This window comes from Meriones unguiculatus, chromosome X, assembly GCF_030254825.1.
Source record: "Meriones unguiculatus strain TT.TT164.6M chromosome X, Bangor_MerUng_6.1, whole genome shotgun sequence".
Taxonomy (NCBI): domain Eukaryota; kingdom Metazoa; phylum Chordata; class Mammalia; order Rodentia; family Muridae; genus Meriones; species Meriones unguiculatus.
In genome coordinates, this window is record NC_083369.1 from 25,385,324 (window position 1) to 25,409,870 (window position 24,547).

Here is a 24,547-nt window from a genome sequence, read left to right on the forward strand (position 1 = left end):
GAAGGTGACAGAAAAAGGAACCCTGCGGATGAGGATTGCTTGGACTGGCAGGCAATGGAAAACTGACGAGAGCGCCACTTACACTTCGCGCTCGCTAGGGTAAACAGACCTGTAAACGGAGAAAGTGGTCCCCGGCCATCGGGACTCTACTTGGGGAACGACTTGATTTGCGAGGAAAAGTGGGCGTCTGACCCTCCCCGCACCGCACCCACGTTCACCCTCTCACGCTAGCTTGCACTCAGAATTCAGCCCAGCCACTCCCGGGCCTCAGAGTCCTAGGAACTTAGCTAATCCACTTCTGGACATGAGTAGCTCATCTTCAGTAAAAAACTGCACCTACGACTTTAAAACAAGCTGCCTGAGTGAAAATGAGTCCATCAAAACGGTTGCCGGGGTCAGAAAACTACTATTCCCAGAAGTCATTTGGGACCCATTGCTAGCGAGCAACTGGCCAGTGAGGTACTGCTTCCGGTGTCGTGAGACCTTTTGGGATCTTTGAGGAGTTTACCTTTGACTTATGTCCGAGTTCTTCCGGGTTTCTTTCTCCTACAAGATGGCAGCGTCTGAAGAGGAGTTACAGCTGCCGCGGCTTCCGGAGCTCTTCGAAAACAGCAAGAAACTTCTGGAGGAAGTGGAAGTAGCGACTGAACCCACTGGCTCCCGAACAATCCAGGACAAGGTTTCCAAAGGATTGGACCTCATTGACAAGGCTGCCGGAATGCTATCGCAGCTTGATTTGTTGAGGTATGGGGGAGAGGGCAGTAACCGCAGAGAACAAATGGTTAGCAAGGGTAGAGCTATTGCATATGGGTGGAAAGGACCTTTAAGGCTAAAGTAGCTGGGTCCCTACTTTCTCACCCTGTGTGCATTCTTTGCATTGTCCACTTCTCTTCTGAGATGGTTAATATCCCAGGACAGTGCTTCCTAGTGTACGGCTGACTCGCTAGGGTTTACGCACGCTCAGCTACTTTCTTTTAATCTGGCCAATGTTGTCCCGTTTGCACCACCCTCTCCCAGCCCTGTTTCCCCCCACCCCACCTCCAGAAGCAGGGGCCACGGTTTAATGCTCAACCAGGCTTCACCGCCTCCTCTTTGCTCTTTCCAGCCGAAATGAAGATTTGGAAGAAATTGCTTCCACCGACCTGAAGTACCTGATGGTGCCAGCGTTGCAAGGAGCTCTCACCATGAAACAAGTCAACCCCAGCAAGCGTCTAGATCATTTGCAGCGGGCTCGAGAACACTTCATAAATTTCTTAACTCAGTGTCATTGCTATCATGTGGCAGAGTTTCAGCTACCCCAAACCAAGAATAACTCAGCTGAAAATAACACTGCTAGCTCCTCCATGGCCTATCCAAATCTCGTTGCTATGGCATCTCAAAGACAGGCTAAAATAGAGAGGTGGGTCAACGGCTGGAATTTGAGGGCTGTAGTGCTGTTGGGGGTGCATGTGTGTGTGTGTGTGTATGTGTGTGGACTACAGAATAGTGTGTGTCATTTTCTGGGTTATGAATGAACCTAGGCCATGGCAAAAGCAAAATTCCCTGAATCTTGACAAGCCTTTGCCATGTTGAGGGGGTTGTTACTAAAGTTTCAGGGCCTCTACCCCCTCAACACACACCTTATGGTTGTCAATAGTAGTGATATTTCTTATCCTAACTTTTAGGATTAGCAAAGTATATCCTAACCTTTTCCATATCTCTACCTAATGCTGTCTGTATGGGATAAGTATTTCAAAAGTACACAGTGTTTTATACTATTGATTGAGCAGTTCTGTTCAGAAGGCATACAGGCTGGGATGTATAACATCCTTGAATTAATCATAGCCCTGGTACAGCATCATGTAACCTTTGATGTTGTTTATTCTTAATCTAAAAAAAAAAAAATCAATGCTTTCTCAGTGTCTAAGAAACAAGTTAGGCACTGGGGATACAAACTGTTTGGGTGTTTGTATGAATGTGGGCGATAATTGTGCTCTGGTGAGGAGAAGTGGCCTACACACAGAGGGACAGTGTAAAATGGTATAAAGAGAGATGCATGGGGTACCATGAAAGCAGTCAGGGGAGCACTTACCCAAAGAGGGAACAAGCGAGGATAGGCTTCCTGGGAAAGGGGATTTCTGTTATGAGGTGTTTAAGAGGAAAAGGAATGTGAGCCTGAGGAAGAAGAGAGGATAGCATTAGCCCACCAAAGTAGTAAGCTTTAATAAAGCTATAGAGGCATTAAATAACCAGAGCTGGATGGGATTGTGTGGGGGAAGAACAGTGACCCCGCTCAAGCAACAAAATAAAGCTAGAGAAAAATGGTAGTGGAGAGGTGGAAGGAATAATGATCAAGAATATTGTAGAGTTTTTAATCATAGAGAACGTAGGATATGAGGAAGGTAAGGAGCAAGCTTGAGAAGATGCTTGAATCCCAGGTTCATGATTAGTTACTCTATGATTTGGGGCAAATTATTTACTCTCCTTAGGTTTAAATTGGAGATAATAAATAGGTTTAAAATGGAGATAATAAATACTCCTCCGTAGATTGTTTTATGAAGGACTAATAGAGAAACACCTATAAAACTCAGTGTAGCTCAGCAGCTGGCACAGTAAGCACTCAGGGTCAGCTGTAGTTATGTATTTGTGGCTAAAAGTAAAATTACAGAATCAGAGCTCTGGATTTGAGTTTCAGCTTTCCTTATAGGTCATTGGACTTTAAGTAAGTTATTTAACCTACCTAAGCGTCAGGTTCAGTCTTAGGTGAAGTTAAATAACAGTGGTGCCTATTTAATATGGTTAAGAAGCATAAATTGACCTAGCATCAATGAGTAAAGAGACAGCACAAACTGGGTTATAAAGAAAAACATAAGAGGACAAGGAGTTGGGAAGGAGTCAGGATGGATCTGAGAGGAGTTGGATGTAAATATGATCAAAACTCATTCTACACAGTGTATATGAAATTCTGAAATAATTACTAAAATATATTTAAGTTATAAAGTATAAGTCAGGATAGGGGAGAGCATAAAATCAGTACTGGGGCATATTGATTTTGAGGCAACCTATCTAAGTAGAGATGTCTGCTACCATGAAGCTCAGAGATAAGGCTTGGACTGTAGAGGGTTGAGAATTAGCTTATTTAACAGATACTTATTAAGCACTTCATGAATGCTAGGAACAGATCTAAAACCAGCCAAAAGTCATTGTTGTCATGAAGCTTTGATTCTGGTAGATATAGACAATAATGTGGTAAATAAAATAAATTCAAGCTAGCATTCACAAGACACCAAGTTTGATTCATAGTGCATGGGCATATACACACAGAGAGATAGCAGAAGAGAGGAGGAATTTTTGAATATTTCAAGTTCAGGTCCTAATGGTAGGAAGAATAAGAAAATGTAGTTAGGGAGCAGTGAGTCGTAGTAAGTGATTTAAAAAAAAAAAGACATGGGCTAGAATGATACAAAATAGATTCCAGAATCCTCTATGGGAAACTGTGGACTGCCCATAAGCATAGATCAGAAACTAAATAGTGACTCTTGTGTCTAAATAATTGTACCCAGAAAGAATAAATGCCTTGAGATATAGAGAAAGGTAAGGGAGTGACAACACTGAGCTGGAGGACTGAGGAAAAGGTTTCGGAGCAACAACCTGTAAGATGAGTCTTAAAAGATCACTAAAAATAGAAACTAGATTTCATGAATGTGAAAGTAATAATGCTTATTGTTGATAATTTGCACAACAAGAATATTTTTAAATCATAAATAACTCTTAATCAGCATTCATATATGTCACTGTTAACTTTCTGCTGTGTTTTCTTTCAGATATACCATTATTTTAGTTAATAAATTATGAAGAATACTGTAAATACAGCTTTTATCCTGTCTTTTAAAAACTAATATTGTGAGCATTTCCCCTGTCATTTGAAACCATATTTGATGGTTTTGTAATGTTCCATTCTATAGTTGTACCAAAATCATTTAAACTATTTCTGTCAAGTATTTAGATCTGGTTTTGCTTGCTTGCATTTTGGGGTGTTTTTTCTTGTTTGTTTGCTTGTTTTATTTGTTTGTTTGTTTGTTTTGCCTGGGGTGTGTATGTGTGATTCTAAGTAATACCATGAACAAATTTTTGTATGGCTTTGGTTACTGTTCCCTTGGACTAGATTCCTCTGAATACTTTAAGACTCTTGAGATATGGCAACAATGTTGCCTTCCACAAGAACAGTCTTAAAGTATTTCCCCTTCACACATACTGGATGTCAACACTAAAAAATCGCATTAGTCAAACAGAAAAAGGTATTCTCACTTTGGTTTCCATGTCTTTGGCCTGTAATCTTGACCTTTGAACATTAAAAAAACAAACAAACAAACAAAAAACTATGTGACAGGATGAGTTGTCAACAGTACCTTTATACTAATGCTCCTGGACTCATGTTACTATCCTATAATTCTTCTGACTGTGATTCTAACACCACTTATGGGTATTTCATAGATACTCCTTTTTTTTTCCTATTTCTTCCTTTTCCTTTTCTGTTGTGTTGCTAGGGATTGATTCCAGGGCCTCATGCATACTAGGGAAGCACTCTACATCTCCAACACTCAAAAGCTTGACTTTTCACTCCCAAATGTGCCCACATACAAACATCTTCTATTTTAATAAGTGCACTGCGATTCACCTGGTTGTGTAAGGAGGAAACCTGTGAGGTACACATACCTTTATCTGAAATTTGTCATCTAGTCCATCAGCAAGGGCTGTCAACTCTAGTAACAAAAGATATCCTGTTGCCTTCCATCTCTGTTAGCACACTTTGGTCTAAGCCATCAGTGCCTCCCAGCCTTAGGTAGCCAAGGCCCTGTGTACTCTGATGTCTGTTTCTCCACTTTTATTACATGCCATTCTTCACTTGTCCATCAGACTCTATCTACAGTGGCTGCGTTCCAGTTCTTTGAACAGTCCAGCTCTTTCCTTCTGTGTATGTGCTGTTCTCTTTGTATTAAATTTCCTCCATATGGCCAATCTTTACTGTTTAGGTCTCAGCTTAAATGTTAATTCTTTACAGATCCCTTTCCATACCAGTCTCTTTAAGTAGTCAACATCTATCATTTTCTCTTTCCCTCCACATTTGTTTGCTTCATGGCATGTAGCTCATGTGCAGTTATGTCTTGTGTCCATCTCTGGTTTGTCTCGTTCCTACTAGACTGTGTGCTCTATAAGAGTAGGAACCATTTGTCTCTTGTTCACTTTGGTATGCCTAGCACAGAGCCTGGTATGTGCTCCAACAATGCTTACTGTTGACAAATAGGAGAAAAAACATGAGCATATCCCAAGCAGAAGTAGATTTAAGTATGTACAGGGAATAGATGATAGTCTGGTTTGACAGAAGCTCTGAGATACAGTATGAACAGAGGTCTTCATGAAGTGCTGTGTTTAGAATACTGAAAGGGAACAGTTGGACCACAGCTTAACAGTAGTCCAACTGGAGTGAAATAATAAAGGGGAACTTAATAGCTATCATGGATACTACTTTTGTAAAAAGCATTTATATGACTAGAAAAAATATTCGGGGCAAATTTGGTAGCTAAACAATAGAGTGCTTACCTTGAATGCTTGAGGGCCTGGGCTCAATCTCCCATACTGCAAACAAACTCCATCCCCCCAAATTACTCAGACTCTTAACTTTCTGTAACTCTTTCTATTCATGACTCTAGATACTGAGACTGTCCTAAATAAAACACCTAAATGGTATGTCTTCTCTCATATCTGCTTCCCTGTGCATATTCTCTTAATCTTCTTTGAGGACTAAGTATGAGTGTGATTGAATAACAGTAACTCCATTCTTTTAACAGAAACAAACATAGAAGTTGGGTAAGTAATAAAACCTAGTGGATTTAGGTTCTTAAGTGACAACTAGACAGCCACTTCCATAGACAAATGGAAATATGCAACTAAGACTTTTTGTGTTGTTATTGATGCAAAAAAAAAGTATCTCTCTACTTTGGTGAGTTCCAAGGGGAAAGCATGTAGGGAAAAAAAGCTAAGAATTCAGCAAGGTAGGAGAGAAGAAGGAAGGAAATAACAATCAGAAGAGACCTAACAAAGTACAAATAGAAGAATTTACAGAAGCAAAATGTTATATCCATTCTACGGACTCTCCCTACATACTCCCCTATACACTCACTCACACACGTGCACATACTGTTACACACACCTTAACACATACGTTAATTTATGCTGTTTAGCATAGTACAACTGCTTCAGTCTCTAGACTTGGAACTTCTTAAGTCAGAGGCCTTGACTAGTAGTGTATTAGTATTTCATTTGTGTTTCATGGTACCCAGTCCAGTAATTTGATCATAGTTAAAGCTTGGAGGTATCTGGAGAGACAGATAGAATAGTATTCCAAAAGATGGAAGCAATACAACATTGCAAAAATTGATTCTTAGAATCAGACCATCTCGGGGTGACTATTTTCTACCACTTTAATAGATGGGGCATGCTCTCTCCCCATCCCCTCCCCGAGCTCAGTCTTCTCATCTGCTAGCAATGTTTGTAGTGCTGTTGACAAAGAATTTTCATGTGTGTTTTACCATTTGATCCTCTAACAACCCCATGAAGTAGATCCACATTATAGAGATACAGGAATGTGCTTTTTTCAGATTGACTTGACCAAACTTACATAGTTAGTATACTGTTAAGCTAGAGTTGAAACTGCCTTTCTAAAGCATAGAAGAGTGGTCACATGAAAGGGTATGAAGTAAGTTGTAGAAAGGTGATTCTGGGTAGGGGTGTTAGACAGCAGTAAAGTGAAAACTTAACAGCTATGAGTAATAAAAGCAGACAACTGACAGTGGGGCCTGAACAAAGTGGATAGGGACAAGACTGCTAAAAAGCAGGATGGAATGATAGGTGAGGAATAGAGGAAGGGTGAAGCAGAGATTTGAAAATAGAGGAAAATTTAGCGTTATAACTGCCTGGCCATCAGGTAAGCATGATCCTGGTGTGTAATCGCCACAAAAAAGTAACCATGTCTGACAGTAGACATTTGTGGTTGGCCCATTTGATTCAGATTTGTAATTCCTTAGCATTCTGTATCTGCTTAGAAATAGCAAAAGGAAACTCCCAAGTCAAGGTGGTTATAGAGACAAGGAATTCTAAGGTAGCAGTTGGTCCACCCTGGGGGACACTTAGTAGTGTCTTAGGCTTAGGACACTGATGTAGTCTAGGATGGTGGTTGTCAGTCTGTCTTTCAGGGCCTGATGGTTCCACTACTGTGAGTAATGTTGGGAGGCTTTCTCTAATTTTACCAAGACACATTGTTTGTTTGTTTTTGTTTTCTGTATCTTGCTGGGGTCCTTTTTATTCAAATTCTCATGTGAAAAAAGAAAGTTCCTTTTCTGAAAGAAAAGTTTTTGTATCTTTTTTGAAGCCATCGGCCTGAAAGAACGGGTGCTGCGAGCCAGGAATCTAAAGGGTGGAAAGAGCTAAGTCCCAGAAGAAAGGACATAGAAAAGAAGGAACAGAGCAGAGAGTGCATGAGGTGATTAATCATAGAGAAGGAGAAATGCCAAAAAAAAACTTACTTAGTGGACTACTAGACTCACCCAGAATTCACGCTGGAGAATATACATCCCAAGACCCTTTTAGGTTCTTCTCCTGTGATACAGGCACCTCCATGGAAGAGAATGAGTGGCCACTTGTGGAACCAATTAAACATTCTTAAGTAATTTTTGTAGTAGCAACTGAGCTAGGAATGGGCCTTTGTATTCTTTTACCCAGAAGGCTACATATGGTGATGCCGTAACAATTTGTAGCATACAAGATGCTTTCTTGGTGGGCTAAAGAAAAGCCTAAACATTTTTGTAACAGTCTCTTAAAGTGCAGTGGTCCTTGACTTTGGGATAAAACCTCTCCTTGGCAAAATAAGCTGGAAAAGGACAGCAAGGGGGTGGGGAAATGAGAGAAGAGGAAGAAGGCATGCATGCAGAGGAAAGAAAGAAGATAACGCATCTACATAGAGTTCTGTTTAAACGCTGAGAAATTCAAGGACTATCTCCTCACCTTAAGTGCTCTCTCAACTTGAAGTTAAGATCTTTTTTAGGTACTCCTGCAGAAGAACTTCTTTTGTAGAAGCGCAGAGTGGGGCTTCCAGGAGGAGGGGTTTTGATAGACTTCTCTTGGCAACCCTGACATTTTTACTTAGCTCCTGTTTGTCGTAGGCCTTCATATCCAACATGTTGCCTGTTTTGTATTTTAAATGCATCCATCTCTTGCTACCAGCACTGCTGTCGCACTATTTCTTATGACCATCATTACCTAAACTTGGTATCTTACTTCCTTTCCCTGCTTTCTGTCTATTCTAGACACTCCTCCATGCACAGTTGCCTTCCCCTCTTAGAATAATCTGGATATCATGATGACTTCCTGCCTTCTTCTTTGATGTCTTTCTTTCCTCAGGTCATCTCTTCAGAAAGGTTGCTTCTGCTCACTTTGTATATACTAGCATGCCTACTTCTGCACTATTGTTCTGTCCATTCCCTTTGCTTTGTGCTGCGTCATAGCATGTATCCTCATCTAACTTACCTGTTCTTTTTGATCTGTCTTCCTCCACTAGAATGAAAGCTGATGAAAGCAAAGACTGTCTTTTATAAACTGCCTGTAGCACTAAAAGTGCATATCATACTCGAGATAATTGACAGATTATCTATTATCTATCTTTTGACAGATAATAGATGTGAATGATAGATAATAGATATGATTGGTAGGTACTAGAAATGCATCCTGGAAATGGCATCTGAGATCATTGAGTCTTAAAACTATGTAACGATGAGTCAAGATTACTTCAGGAATATTTTGCATGAAAGGAAAATGATGACCAGCTTTTCAGCAGCTTCATAAGGAAGTCCTACATTGGTGGCAGGGAAACAGTAACCTGTAAGGTTTTGGCATTCTGTGAAGATACAACCTGGAAGTGGAGGACTTACAGAAAGCACTCTGGCGCTGATGGCCAAATGACTAGAGCATCTCATCCTAAAAGATGATAGGTCTCACTGAGATCATACTATGCATAGGCCTTTTATTGCTTTGTAGTCTGGGGATTTGTTCTGGATCATAGAATCTATTCCTAGATAATAGACTCTAGTTCCAATGTAGGAATGGGCACACATGCTGCCTGGACATCTGCAAAGAGAGACCTAACTATAGCCACCTTTTGAAGAAATCTGTATTTTTAAGTTCATGGGTAATGCTTTTCTATGGAACAGATACAAGCAGAAGAAGGAGGTGGAGCATAGGTTGTCTGCACTGAAATCTGCTGTGGAAAGTGGTCAAGCAGATGATGAGCGTGTTCGCGAATATTACCTCCTTCATCTTCGGAGGTGGATTGGTATCAGCTTAGAAGAGATTGAGAGCATTGACCAGGAAATAAAGATCCTGAAAGAAAAAGACTCTCCAAGAGAGGTAAGCCTTGTCCTTGCCCACATAGCAATGGAAAGCTGCCACCAGAAGTTTGAACATTCTGCAGGAGAGAAGCCAAATGAAAACTTTTAGTTGGATGTAGTGATGCACACTTATAATTCCAGCTACTGAGGAGTCTGAGGCACAAGGATCACAAGCTTGAGGTCTGTGTGAGCTACACAGAGTTCAAAGCCAAAGGAGTCACTTGATACAAAACAAAAGATCTCAAAAATTATAAAACACTGGAAAAGTAGCTCAGTGATAGAGAACTTGTCCAGCATGGAGAGAGCCCTCATTTTAACCCTTAGCACTACAAAAAAAATAAATCTTTGCAAATCTCCCTACAAGTATTATTCACATTCAGACAAGTGGGGAAAGGCTGGTGGTTTGCCAAAGTAGCTTTCTAGCTCATTATAGCAACCTTCCCTGATACTTTCTAATATAAGACACTTAAGTTGTAACTTAAAGTGTCTTAAGTTACTTTTCCTTAAAATTTGAGTTGGTTTTGGCTGTGAAAAGAAGAGAGAGGGAGACCTTTATAATCTACTTAATTGTAGAACAGAGAAAGAACAGGATTAGAATGGGAAAGAAAAGCAGAACTGTGGGGAGTGGAGGGGAGAGAAAGAAACAAGGAAGATGAAGCAAAAAAAAAAAAAAAAAACAGGTAATGTGTTTGGGCTGGGGAAAGACTTTAGACCTTAGCCTTGCACAGTTGCACACTCAGACCAGTCAATCACCCAGGTAGCAGACACTGCAACAAGGGCATCTTCATATACAAAATTCCTAGAAGACTACTTTAAAAACAATCTTTAGGGCTGGAGGAGAGATGGCTCAGCCATTAAAGGCTAGGCTCACAACCATAAATATAAAAACAATCCTATAGAAGAGCTTTAGAGTGTCTTTGAACATCCTAACCCTGTTCTGGAGCTGCTTCAAAAGAGTATGCTCTATTGCCACTTGCTCTTTGGTGCAGGATACAACATGAATTGACTTGATCAGCCACCACAGTAATTGATCCAAGCCCTGGAATAACTGCTTTTTAATTTGACTTGTCCTAATGAGCCTGGGAGCTCTTACCTGAGAGAAATACCAACCCGGTCCTCCATGTTAAAGGAACCAGAATGAACTTTGACTATTCCATGGTAATAAGGCCTCTTGAGCATTTCTTCAGATGAATGGTTTTCTAGCATTTTGAGGTTAGACTCTTCTGAATCCTTTCCTGGCCCTGCTTTGTTAGATGTAAATAGTTCTGTCTTATCTCTCATGTGGGCTCTGGAGATGGGTTCTGGAAGGTATGAGGTAAATACCAAATGAGCACCTTGTATTTAACTATCCTTTGTTCCAGCATGCCTATATTCCTTTATATAAAAACCCCTGGTCTATCCTCACTTCCTTTACAGATGGACATCAATTTCTAAAATACCCTACAGGTGCTTGAAAATTAACAGCATGATTACTTTGGAAAGGGCTTTTGGAAGAACACTCTTAATTCTTTTCTACAGAAGGTCAGACTGGAGGAAAGTGCTTCAGATTCAGCTCAAGGGGTTTATGTGGAACATGGCAGTAGGCTTTAGAATTTCCTTCTTTAGATGGGGCTATTTTGAAACCAAATACTTTTTTTCCTTGTGGTAAGAAGTTTGCTGAGAGGACCTGTCATTTTAGCAAAGTACTGACACCTCTCAAGACTGAAGGAGCCATCAAGATGGCCTGAGTCTGTTCCCCAAAAAGCACGTGATGGAAAACGAGCTGACTCCTGCAAATCGTCCTCTGACCTTCACACCTAACTCCCCAACAAGACATAAATGTAAACAAAAAGTAGAAAGCTTGATCACTGATGATAGAAAGGGAGTGAACTTTGAACCCAGGGCCTTTTCCGCACCAGAAGACTTGAAAGCCTGTGTGATAAAATGGGTAAAATGGCAAATGTACCTCTAAAATTCATTTTCTTCTTAGGAATCAACTTCTCACTCATCTCTTCCAGAGAAGCCTCCAATGAAACCCTTCATACTCACTCGGAACAAGGCACAAGCCAAGTAGGTAGTGCTACAGGCTGACCTGCCTTCACAGCCTTGGTTTGATGGTTCCATGCAATGCTTGAGTAAAATGCAAAATGGACATTTTTGCAAAGTCATGGCTTCAGCTATGAATGGTGCTTTTTCAGCAAAGAGACTAAAGCTTTCCTGATAATTTCTCCATGTTTGTCCTCAGAAATTTCCTCCACATAAAACTTTAAAATAATCAGGTAACACAGAAGGAAATTAGTGACTCGAATTGCATGCTTTACATGTTTTTTTTTTTCCTTTTGTTGTCACTCTTCCTGCCTTTGTGAGCAGTTCTTGGAAGATGTAGCTGCCTGCCTATGATTTAATTCGTAGTTATTGATGCTATTTCACAGGCTCACAGAAAGTATTCTCCACATTTCAGAATCACCAACTGTTAATTGCCAATTCACAGAGTCACTGTGGATTCCTGGCCCTTGGGATTGCTTATTGGGAGATGACCCTGGGCTATCCATCCTCACATTCTTGACCTTAATGCTTCCTTCTGGATGCTCCCCCCCCCCCTTTTTTTTTTTTTTTTTGCATTTCTGGAGAATTTTGGACAAGTCTTCAAAAGATTGCCATGTGGGGGAATGAGAATGACACAGATACCTGCCTCATCATTAAAGAGGAAAGAGGCTGTCCAATATTACTATACTTGTTTAGTTCTCTAAATGAAATGTGATTTTTGCAGAGTATTTGGAGCTGGTTATCCAAGCCTGGCAACTATGACGGTGAGTGACTGGTATGAACAGCATCAGAAATATGGAGCATTGCCAGATCGAGGAATAGCCAAGCCGACATCAGGTATGAAGAACTGGGACGAAAATGGTTGTTCTGCTGGTTCCTTATGCCTTCCCACAATTAAAACCTGAGCAGAGGTAGTCTAAGCAAAGAGTTTGACAAAAATCATCTAGTCAGTGTCATTTTGCCATTAAAACAAAAAGCAGATGCTTCTGATCAGTGTCTTTTTTTTTTTCCTCCAATTATGACATAAAAACAGCAGCCAGGCAGCAAAATCAAAAAGCTACTTCTGGTAATGACAGAGCGGATTGTGTCGTGCTGGTCCCAGGACAGTCAAACATTATAAAAAGTACAACTTCGTACATGTACTGAAAGTGACTAGAAGAAGACATAAACTGGAGGGTAGGCTATGCTTTGAAGGAGGGAACTTAAAATTCCTTGATGTTCTATATTCTCTTTGCCCAGTTTGGTGGTTAGGCCATAGGAGGTTGGTACTCAGAAGTTTCCTTGAAAGGGAAAGATGGGGAAAGGTAAGAGCAATATGTATTATGTAGCAGAAAAGCAGTCATGGACAGCCCTGGGGTGACCACTACACTTTCTGCCACTTAGCATATGAGACATTGTCCACCTTGCTGAGCCTTAGTTTTCTTGTCTCTGACTCTCTTAACTGTGTGAAGGAAACATTCTTACCTCCATTTTAACATGGAGATATGGTCTTCAACAAGTATGGTGGCCAGGCTAGGATTTAAATTTAAGACTTCAAATTTCCAGTGTTAGTGCTGTTTCTAATAGCATGAGGGGAAGAAAACAGTAGCCATTTGAAAGATGTCCTTCTTTTAAAGATTTATTTCATGTATACAAATGCTCTATCTGCATGTATGCCTGCATGCCAGAAGAGGGCATCAGATCCCAGTATGGATGGTTGTGAGCCACCGTGCAGTTGCCAGGAATTGAACTCCAGACCTCTCTAAGAGCAGACAGTGCTCTTAATGGCTAAGCCGTCTCTCCAGCCCCAGATGCCCTGGTTTTTTTGTTTGTTTGTTTGTTTGTTTTTTATAGCCTTTTACCTTTGGCCATGTTGTACTTTCAGGACATAGAATAATTAAAACTCAGATAGAAATTTGTGAACTTCTTGGCTGAAGAATACGAGAACTGGATTTAAATTGACCATTGCAACTGCAAAGTGATGGGGGATATCCTTGAAAGCAAAGACCCACACGGGAGGAGTCCGATTTCAGGAGAGACTTCAACTGTTTATCAATGCAAGAAAGATAAACAGGCATTTTGGCCTCAAATAGTTTCATGATTTGTCTAAGTTACCTATTCTTTAGAGGCTAGAAATAATTCAAAATCTCTGTAATCCGGATAGTCCTCAGCTTAGCACGTGATTACATCTTGATTACATGGTGTATTGAAAATCGACTGTGCTTTAAGAGCTAGGAAGATAGCTCAGCGGGTAAAGCTAACGTTGCCACAGAAGCATGAGAACTGGAATTGAGATGTCTAGCACCCTTGTAAAGGCTGCATGGATGTGGTGGTCCGCCTGTAATTTCATCATTCAGGAGGCAGACAGGAGTTCCGCAGAATAAGCCAGTGAGCCAAACTAGCTGAAACAGTGAGCTCTGGGCTCAACCGAAGGACCTCCAGTATATAAGGTAGGCCAGCACAATCAACCTTTGGCTTTCACACACACGTATGTGTATACATCCCACATACATGTAAAAATACCTTTAGTACATTAGCCCACTGAACATTCCAGCTTAGCAGGACAGCATATGATGGAGCAGAGTTTAAACTTTTTCCACTTACATCACTTTTTTTTTTAATGTAACTGAGGATTTATGTGTGTATGAAGTAAGTATACTTGTACCGTTGGGATGGTTCAACAAGTAATGGTGCCTGCTGCTAAGCCTAACATCCTCATGTTCATCCCCGTGACCCATAGTGGAGAGTCAATTCATAAGTTGTCATCTGACCGCCACAAACATGATGGTGGTATGTGTGCCCTCGTGCACACACAGATAGATAGATAGAGATATAGATATTGGAATGGCCAAATCCAGAACACCTTAAAAGGAAATAGAACAGACCTTCAAATAAGAAATCAAGGATTGATGGTCTTCGCACAACTGCCTATGATTAATTATTTATCAGTAGATAGATAGATAGATAGATAGATAGATAGATAGATAAGTAATTAATTTTAAAAATTATTTTTCAACATTTTTTTGCTTACATGTGTCTGTGTGGGGATGTGTGCTTTCCATGCAAGCATGAGGACCTGAGTTCAATCCACAGAACTCTTTTTTTAAAAAGCCGGGTATAGTGGGAATTACCCTGTAATTACAGTGCTTGGAAGACAGAAAGATCCTCAAAGCTCACTGCTGAGCCACTCTAGCCTAATTGGCAAACTCCAGGTTCATTGAAAGACTGTGTTTGAAAACTATAAGGTAGAGAACAATTCAGGAAGATACTCAGTGTTAACCTCTGCTCTCTGCACATAGACGCACATAATCCCCACCCAGGAAATCTAAAAGCATACACAAATGAAGTATACAGAGAGCAACGTCACGAAGTGTTGTAGACTTCCCATTGGAAACAGAGGCCAGAGAGAGCTAAGTATATTAAGGCAGGAAATTGTCACCCTGTTAAATGAAATGAGGACATGACCACTCCAAAGTATGGTTGAAAAAAGGATTTTTATTGTAGATATGAGGGAGAGTATGCCCAGAGGCATCAGAAGAGTCCAGAATAGGGAGAGAAAGTAGTAGACTGAGCATGACCAGCAGACTGAACCAGAGAGAGAGAAAGAAACCTTCACACACACACACACAGATATAAGATAAATCATAGATTGATACAAAATATTTCAAAAGATATATCTGAGAAGGGACTATTATCCAAAATATTCGTTTAAGATTCAATAATAAGAAAATGAATGGCCAGATGAAAAAAAAAAATAGATCAAAAAAAACTTAATTAGACAGTTCACTAAATACGATTTGCAGATGCTCCACATCATGTTGTTGGGATAATGTAAATTAAAACAATGAGTTGCCATTACTCATCTATTGGAATGGCCAAATCCAGAACACCTTGAAAGTAAGTAGAACAGACCGTCAAATAAGAAATCAAGGATTGATGGTCTTCACACAACTGCCTACGATTAATAGAAATTGTGTATTTTAAAATATTAAAAAAACAGAGGTTATCAAAGTGAAAAGAATCTAAAGCTATGTACCCTAAGAACAGCTACAGTAATATTAGATAAAGCAGGCAAGCAATAGAAAGGGGTAGTTAAAAAGATCATTTCATGTGGATAAAAGGAGGGGGGGGGCAGTTGCCCAGAAAGACACATTTGTAAGTGCCTGTTAGCCAGCCTGAAATTGCAGGAAGATAAAATTAAGTGGAGAACTAGACAAACCTACAATCATAGTCGATGTTCTGGTTTGAAGTCTCCATGTTGGAAGCATGATCCCCAGTGCAGCAGGTAATGCTCTGGGAAGTGAAGGGATCCTGGAGTCTTTGACTCCCATCAGTGAACTAATCTATGAATAGGTTCATAATTTGATGAACTGTTAAGTAGGTGATAGACACTTAGTAGGTGGGGGCATTACTGAAGAGAGTATGTCCTGAGGGCCCCTTCTCTCATACTTCCTCTCCGGTCCCTGGCTTCCAGGAAGCAAATAGCCCTGTCCCAGCACATGCTCTTCACCATGATGTTCAGCCTCACCTTGAACCCAAAGTTACAGGGACAAGTTATGAAGAATTAGAACCGTGAGCCAAAAGAACTCTTTTTTTTTTTTTCCCCAGCTGTAATTGTCATTAGGGGGAAGCTGACTACATAATTGGAAATGTTGACCCTTCTTCTAGTGATTTATAGGATTGTGTTTGCCAGTAAGGCTACCGAAAAATCTGATCAACACTGTCAGTTATTGTACACTACACTGTCTGACATTTATAGAACTATGTCTAACAACAGTAAAATGAACATTTTCCAATACAGATGACACCGTCAACAGAGTAGGTCATCATACATTTCAGTTAATTTTCAGAAATTAAAATTACGGTGAATGTGTTCTTAGCTATGTTATATAGCTAGGAAATTCCCCCAAGTAGGAAGGAGTACACGAGTAACACACATCAAAGGAAAATTCCAAAGAGCATCAAACAGCACAACAGTGAATATTGTGCTGAGAGGGAGAATAGTATAATGTTGAAATATAGTGTTGGCGGGGCGGGGGAACAGTCAAACCAGTGACCTGAGATCCTACTTCAGCAATCTTAGTCTAGAGCGGGGGATCTCAACCTTCCTAATGCTGCAGCCCTTGAATACAGTCCCTCATGTTGTGGTGACCCCCAACCGTAAGATTATTATTTTCATTGCTACTTTATAAGTGTTATTTTGCTACCTTTAGGAATCAAAATGTAAATATCTGCTGTGGTCACATAGATTGAGAACCACTGGTATAGACCCCCCCCCCCAAAGGAAGAGAAAGTAAACCATGAAAATCATTGTTTTTAACAGCCCACTGTGGATACAGTGTACTTGGAGGCACATACATGCCAGAATGGATAAGTAAGTTTTGATATATTCATATAATGAGCTGTGTGTAACGTTAAACTAACTGCAGTTCTTCAGCTGTATAAGTAACAAAATCTAGCTGATGCACACCTAACTGTGTGGAAAAGCCAAACACAAAAGCCTATATTCTGTATGATTTCATTCATATAATGTTCAAAAACAGGTGATTCTTTGTATGTGCTGGTTAAAAGCCTTTAGTGGTGGGTTAGAAATGTAGTTGGACCTGAGGGGGCTTTCTGGGAGTTAGTAGTGTTTTGTATTTCTGTCTGGGTCCCAATTACAGGGATGTGTTAGATAAATGACAATTCATTGAGCTACACTCACTCTTTTTTTTTTTTTTTACTTTTGTACATGTGTTTATACTTCAGTAAAAGTACGAAATAAACTCGTACTTTTATTTCAGTATTTCGACCACAGATAGATGACAGGAAATCCCTGTGAACTTCCAAGTAAAGCCAGGGAAAGGCGGGTCACCAGTGCTTCAAATCAGCAGGTTACCGGCATCTGTGCAGGAGACCCTGGGAGTTAACTATCCTGGAAAAGCCTACAATAGTGTACTCAGTAACAACTGCAGTGAGTCCAGTTAAGAACAGCACTTGAAGCCAGTTGTGGTGGCACACACCTATAATCCCAGCACTCACTCAGGAGGCAGGGACAGGTGGACCTCTGTGAGTTCAAGTCCAGCCTGGTCTAGAAAGAGAGTCTAGGACAGCTAGGGCTTGTTACACAGATAAACCCTGTCTTGGAAGCCACCTGTCCCTCCCCTCCCCCAAATACAGAACAGCAGTTGAAACTAGGGGAGGTTTTGATATCCCATAAAATCCAAGCCAAGCTGGTGAGGTGGCTCAATGGCTAAAAACCAAGCAATCGAAAAGCACCACGATTAGATAATCTGGAAGGAGTGGCATGATCCAGTCTGTAATGAACTCTTGAAATTAGTCCACCCAGTCTCCCAGGGAAGGAGGCCCACAGACTTTTTAAGTAGTATCACCCAACTCATTTTAAAAACTTCATTTCAGGTTTGTTTGGGTTTTTGTTGTTATTGTTTTTGTTTTTGTTTTCCTCCATTTTGTGTTGCTACAAGTAAAATCAAAATTAGGACAAGAGCAATAGAGAAGAAAGAGAAGGAGCATGTGAAAGGGAGAGAGAACCAGAGTAGCTATGTTATCTAGATTCCACACTTCTCCAGTGTGTGCAAAAGCAGCAGAATGGAGCCTTTGTGAATTTGAGATAACCACCTTGAATCATAAGCCTTTCTAAAAATTCAGAAACACTTGAGACAAAAATTAGAAATAGATTGTGATGATGGTTGGAAAACTGCAAATATACTTTTAAATACATTAATTGTGTGATATGTGGAGTAAATTTCAGAATTGTAAGGAAAATTACCAAGGTCAAATCTCACACAAAATGAAGGGGGCTTAAAAGAAATATTTGTAAGTACTCCAGAAGGACAGGTTATCAAACACCTGGGGTGGTAGTAATGCCTCTGGTCCTAGCACTTGGGAGGTGCAGGAGGACCAGGGTACAAAGGGACCCTCAGATACCCACAGTGTTCCAGGCCAGCCCAGGCTGTGATACCCTGGCTCGAAACACAAAACAGAGCAAAACAAAGACAAGAGAACAAATAGGAAATAATATCTTTAAAATGAGCTGGGAAATACTATTTGAAAAGTAGCAGAGACCACAGAGAGACCATCTGGCTCAGGGTAGAGGGACCTAGAAAGGCTCAAATAGAACCAATGAAAAATGCGAAAAAAACTGAAAATGCCTTACCAGGTTAAAAGGCAAAAAGTAAGAAGATCAACAAAAAAAAAATAAAAAATAAAAAAGATGAAAATCAACACGGAGGAAATGAGAAGTTTGGAGAGAAGAAAATGTAATCAAAGTTAAATTGTATGAGAAAAAGGATTTAAATATTTTTTAAACAAGGAAAAATATAAACTAAAGAAACTGATAAAAGGGTTTTGGATAAAATGACAAATATTAAATACAGCAAAGTGATCTGTCATATGGATAGTGGGATTATCTGAACAAAAAAACCAAGGCAAGAAGGGAATTGAATATAAGGCTGGGCAAGTTTGTAAACAATATTCCAGCTGAGGCAGGAAGTCAGCCTAGGCTACATAGAAAGTTTAAGGCCAGCCATAGGACAGACCCTGACAACAACAAAAACAAATAAATAAAAACTAATATAGGAAAACTCCTGGAATTAAAAAAAAAAAGACTTGATATGAACTGCATATTCCTGAAATTTTTTACCCAGAATGAGTAAAACTAATTTGAATAAAACTACTAGGTTAAAAAAAATTAAATATCATAGATACCTCAACGTTTTGTAAGTGATTTATTTCTGAAGGAAAAAAGGCTTAGCTTACCTGTGAACTATGATATACTTGATAGTTGTGAGAAAATAAAGTAGCAAATATTTTAGAACCTCAGAGGGGAAAAGCAGAAGCCAAGGACATTGTATCTGATAAAAGCTTTTAAGTCTAAAGTGTACAGGTAATTTTCAAAATCCAGGAACTGGGAAATACTGTTTCCATGATCCCTTCCTGAAGAATATTTTAGAAAATGAAATTCAGACAACTGCATTGGTGGGAGACATTGGTGGTGACTGAAGTACAGTTATTTGTAGAACCAAGACTAAATGAGTGTTAAGAGGGAGTGAATATGAATACATACAGGCTTGGATAATGTGTATATAGAATGCAACCATTTCTTAAAATGAGGAAATAAGAAAAGTGTATGCAAAAAAAGCTGTAATGATTCTCAGTGATTATGTTGGTAGCAGTGTGCTGCTGTATGATATAAGGGAGTGTAAATGAGTAAGTCTGGTATTCTTAGTTCTCTGTCTTTGAGAACTAGGGCTTTTGGTGTGTAACTACACAGATGTAACTCAAAAGAGTTTCAATTTAGAAAGGAAGCAACAGCAATGCTGTAACCCTGATATGAACATATGAAAACATGTATTTCATAATAAATGCACAGACCTTTGCTCTAGCAACTGAAAAAGGGTTTTGGATAAAATGACAAATATTAAATACAGCAAAGTGATCTGTCATATGGATAGACAACAACAACAAGGAGTAGCCTAGTAATAAGTATACTCACTAGCCTAATTGTGGCATTGAAGTACCATTCGAGGCCTGGCCTGTAATTACAGCACTCTGTGGCAGGAGGTAAAAACAATGCAAGGTCAAGGCTGGCCTGGTCTATGAAGTGGGATGCTGTCAAAAACAAAAGAAAAAAAAATCCCTATCAAAAGAAAGCAGAATGTCTTAGAGAAACAGCCTTTTCTATTTCTGAAGGGTAGTAGTCCAGATAAACTTAGATCGTGTGTTCAGAAAGATTGGGAAGCTTTCGTTTCCACTAGCCCGTTTAGCTTCAGAAAGGATAATTGGGGATCAGGAATGTAGCTCAGTGATAGAGCTCCTGCCTAGTGTGTGCAGTGCTCTCTGTTCATCCCTGCCCCCAGGGCCACAAGAAGAAGAAATTGGGGTTGGAAATGGAGCTCAGTTAATAGCACACCTGCTCCATTTTTATGAAGCTTTGGGTTCATTCTCCAGTAGCCTCCACACACAAAAGGGCAATTATAAGTAGCCTAAGTCCATTTAACAACCAAGCTTTTCTTACCAAAGTTGTTACTGAAATCTCAATTGACGGAAACTGACAAACTATTGGGTATCATGGAATGTTTGAGTATATATATATATATATATATGTGTGTGTGTGTGTATACATATATATAATGTATGATATATATGGTATAATGTTTTCAAATCAGAATAAACATAGCTGTCTCTACAAACATCATCTCACTTAATTAAAAAAATTAAAACTAGAAGTACCATAAGTTTTAGCAGTCCCACTGCTGGGCAGATATCCAAAAGAAAGCATTCAGAATCCTTGTAGCTTTTCCTTTCTCTTTTTGTGGCTATAGGAACACAGCCTTGGGTTTCACATATGCTAGGTAAGCTCCTACACTGAGCTTAACATTCAGGCCTCCTCAACCTTTTATTAGTATATTATCATTATTTAAGGTTATTGTTCCATGCATTAGAATAGCAAAACTTTCCTCCAGTGTAGCTGTAACTTAGTACCCATTGACCATGCTTCCATCCCTCCCTCCTCCTCCCATATTCGTTCCAGCCCCTGGTAGCCACTATTCTACTCTCCAACTTCTGTGCTATCGACTTTTTTAGATTTTGTGTATGAATAAGATCTTGCAGTACTTTCCTTTCTGTGCCTGGCTTATTTCACTTAATCCTCTCCAGTTCCATCGACGTCACCCCAAAGGACAAGATACTTATCCTTTTTAAGTCTCTAAATAGTATTCCTTAATGTATTTGCAACATTTTCTTTACCCATTCTTCAGATGATGGACACATAGGTTTATTGCCTTTTTTTTTTTTATGCTGTGAATGAATGTGAATGTGCAGATATCTTCTTGACAGACTGATGTCATTTCTTTTGGATATTTGCCGAGTAGCAAGATTGCTAGATCATATGGTAGTTCTGCTTTTAATTTTGAAGTAACTTCCCTACTGTTCTCCACAATGACTGTCATAATTTATCATGGCACCAACGATGTGCCAGGGTTCTTTTTACTCACATTCTTTATAGAACTATTTTTTTCTCTTTTTTTTATAGTAAGCACTATAACTGAAGGTTTCATTGTGTTTTTGCTTTATGTCTCCCTGATAACTAATAATGTCGGTCATTTCTTCACATATTTATTGTTCATTTTTATATCTTCTTTTGAGAAATGCCTACTTAAGTCTAGTGCTCATTTTTAAATTAGGTTATTTGGAGGGTATGGTTCGGTTTTTTGCTATTATGGTTTTCAGAGTTCCTTATATGTTCTGAACATACACCCCTGATTAGATGTAGACTTTTATCCAAACTTGTAGATTGTCTCTTTACTATTGATTATTTCTTTTGTTGTACAGAAACTTTTTGTTTTAATTTAAAGTGAACCCATTTGTCTGTTTTTGTTTTGTTTTGTTTTGTTTCCAATACTTTGTGTGTGGGAGTCTTATCTTAAAAGTCCTTGAAGGCCAACAAGATGACTTAGCTGATAAAGGCATTTGCCATACACGACTGATGAACTCTTGAGTTCAATCACCAGAACCTACATGGGGAAAGGAGAAAAACATCCCCCAAAAGTTGTCATTTTGTGGCAAACCTCCTCACTCACCAACACACCAAATAAATAAAATTAAAAAAAAAAAAGAAATCAATTTTAATATCCCTACCTCTTCCAATGTCTGAAGTGATTTCTCCTGTTTTTTCTAGTAATCTCATCTATTCAGTTTGATATTTATCTATTTTAGTAATCTCTGTAATTGAAAGATAGAAATCTAGTTTAATTCTTCTGCATGTAGACAGCCAATTTTCCATATCCCATTTACTGAAAAGACTTTTCCCCAGTATGTTCTTAGCATCTTTGTTGAATATCTGTTGGCCAGAGCTTTTTGAATTTACTTCTAGGATCTCTTATTTTATTTGTTCAGTCTTTGTATCTATTTTTAGGTCATTGCCATGCTAGTTTGGTTATCATGACTTCAGTGTGTGTGTGTGTCTTTGTGTGAATTGTATGTGTTTGGGTGGGTGGATTGTGCATCTTAGTGCATGCCAGAGATTGCTTGTTCTCTATTTTTTTGAGACTGTTTCTTAATGAACCTTCAGCTCATCAACTTGGCTAAGCTGCCAATGAGCAGCAGAGATCTCCCTGTTTCCAGCTCCGCAGTGCTAGAAATCCAATCATACAGTGTTGTGTCAATGCTGGGGACCTGAACACAGATGCTCATACTTGTGCAGATAGCACTTGACTGACTAAGCAGCCATCTCCTCAGCCCAAAAGAATGCATATTTTTCTCAGAAACTTTGATGGGTGTTGTGTTTTTAAAATGTGAACTGAGACAAATGTGAAGAAGTTTATTTGTTGTAAATTACTAGAAAACAGAAGACCCACAGTAGTTAAATTTCAACTCTTGTTAAAAGATGTATCAAAGAATCAAATATCATCAAAAAGCACACAAATCAAGTATCAGAGTGGATTAGTCTGTCCATAGCATCATTTCTTTTATTTGATTCTCAGGCATGGTTGACAGTATAAGCATTCTATAATATTTAACAAATTCAAGAAAAAAAAATAAATACATAGAAAGACTGTGACTATAAAGGAAGTTGGGGCAAGATATCTCAGTAATTAAGAGCACTCAGTACTCTCAAAAGACCCAGGTTCAGTTCCCAGTACCCATGTCTTGGCACATAACAACTTGTGACTCCAGTTCCAGAGGATCTGATGACCTCTTCTGCTCTCTGAGGGCTTCCAGTGTTCATAAACTCTTACAAACATACACGTACCTAATTTCTTTAATCTTAAAAAAAAATGAATAAAGCAAATTGGTAATGAAATAAATCACCTGCAAATGCCACATCCCTGGAGAATCACAAATCATTTTTTTTTAACTTCAGTGATTTTAGATTTCTAGGGTTTTTATTGTTACTGGTAGATGGGATTGTGGGGGTTGTTTTGGGTTTTGTTTGTTTGTGTATTTGTTTTGATGAAAGGATTGTTGGCCATTCAGCAGGAATTGTTTCCCAAAATAGAATCCATTTATGGAGGATTCGTCTATGATCTTGGCTTCTGTGAAAACTTCTGGAGGCATTTTTATTTGCTGCCATTGCATAACATGTCATGTACTCAATTATAGAATACATTTGTGCCATGCCTGGGCAGCTAGCTGTGCTCCGTTCTCATCGTCTGTACCTGATTTCAGAGCAAAGCTGAGCTCCCTAATATTTATCTGCATTTCCTTAACTTCGTTTCTCCTTTTTCTCATTTTCCTATGTTAGCTGATTTCAGAAGAGCAGCTCAAAAGCAAGAAGATCAAGAACAAAAGGATGAAGAGAATGAAGAAAAAACTTTGCACAGAATGCGAGAGTGGGATGACTGGAAGGACACCCATCCCAGGGGCTATGGCAACCGGCAGAACATGGGTTAATCATTCCAAAAGGCAAAAGGAAGACGTGGTACACACCTTCACACCAAGGACAACATCAGGGTGCAGTGAAGGCAGTCATGCGGAGTCTTGCTTTGCATTTGATAGTGTCAAATAATTATGCTTGTACCTACCCTAGGTAATGACCAATTAATTTTTGTTTGGCTTTATTAATCTCATCATGATATATTCTGATTTCTTAAGTGGTCAGAAAAGAACACTAAGAAATGGCTCTATATAATCAATAATAGTATAAATTGATTCTCTTTTAAAAATTAATAAAAATCCCCTCTATTATGTGGACCTATGCACAAATGTAGGTATCTGCTGGTTTTGTTATTTGTGGTAAACATCAGGATTCAGCTGTGGGTCTTTGAGTGTCTGGAAAATCCCTGTCATCTGCCTTCATTCTGAGCAGGAATTGCCCAGCATCTGAACTGTCCAGACATTCTCCTTCCCACTAGACGTGGTATGAGCCCTGAGAGCAACACCCACGCTATGAAATAGTGCTACACAAGAAGAGATGACAGAAGGGTTTCAGAAGTTAGAGCTGTGGGTGAACAGACCCTTTAAAGAATTAGTTTTGTGAATATATTGGCTCATTTCAGTAATCTCAGGACTTGGGAGGCAGAAGGAGGAATCTTAGCAGTTCAAAGCCATCCTTAACTACCTCATGAGTTTGAGGCCAGCCTGAGCTACACGAAACTCTAAATAAATAGAAGGCCTCTGGCCTC

General features: G+C 39.4%; 1 protein-coding gene across 1 annotated transcript; it reads left to right on the top strand.

Annotated features, from left to right (window-relative positions):
* Nucleotides 1–482: 482 nt before the first annotated feature.
* Nucleotides 483–24,181, top strand: Igbp1 (immunoglobulin binding protein 1). The gene is made up of 6 exons (XM_021661643.2): nt 483–744; nt 1,106–1,399; nt 9,243–9,438; nt 11,389–11,468; nt 12,169–12,281; nt 23,668–24,181. The coding sequence occupies exons 1-6, from the start codon at nt 518–520 to the stop codon at nt 23,814–23,816; spliced, it is 1,059 nt and encodes a 352-aa protein (XP_021517318.1). The 5' UTR covers nt 483–517; the 3' UTR covers nt 23,817–24,181.
* Nucleotides 24,182–24,547: the final 366 nt, after the last annotated feature.

Excerpts from the sequence above, each read along its gene's own strand:
- Igbp1 (XM_021661643.2), top strand. The coding sequence starts at position 518 with ATGTCCGAGTTCTTCCGGGTTTCTTTCTCCTACAAGATGGCAGCGTCT. Across the intron at positions 9,439-11,388 it reads AAAAAGACTCTCCAAGAGAG|GAATCAACTTCTCACTCATC; the intron begins GTAAGCCTTGTC and ends TTTTCTTCTTAG. Across the intron at positions 12,282-23,667 it reads AATAGCCAAGCCGACATCAG|CTGATTTCAGAAGAGCAGCT; the intron begins GTATGAAGAACT and ends TTCCTATGTTAG.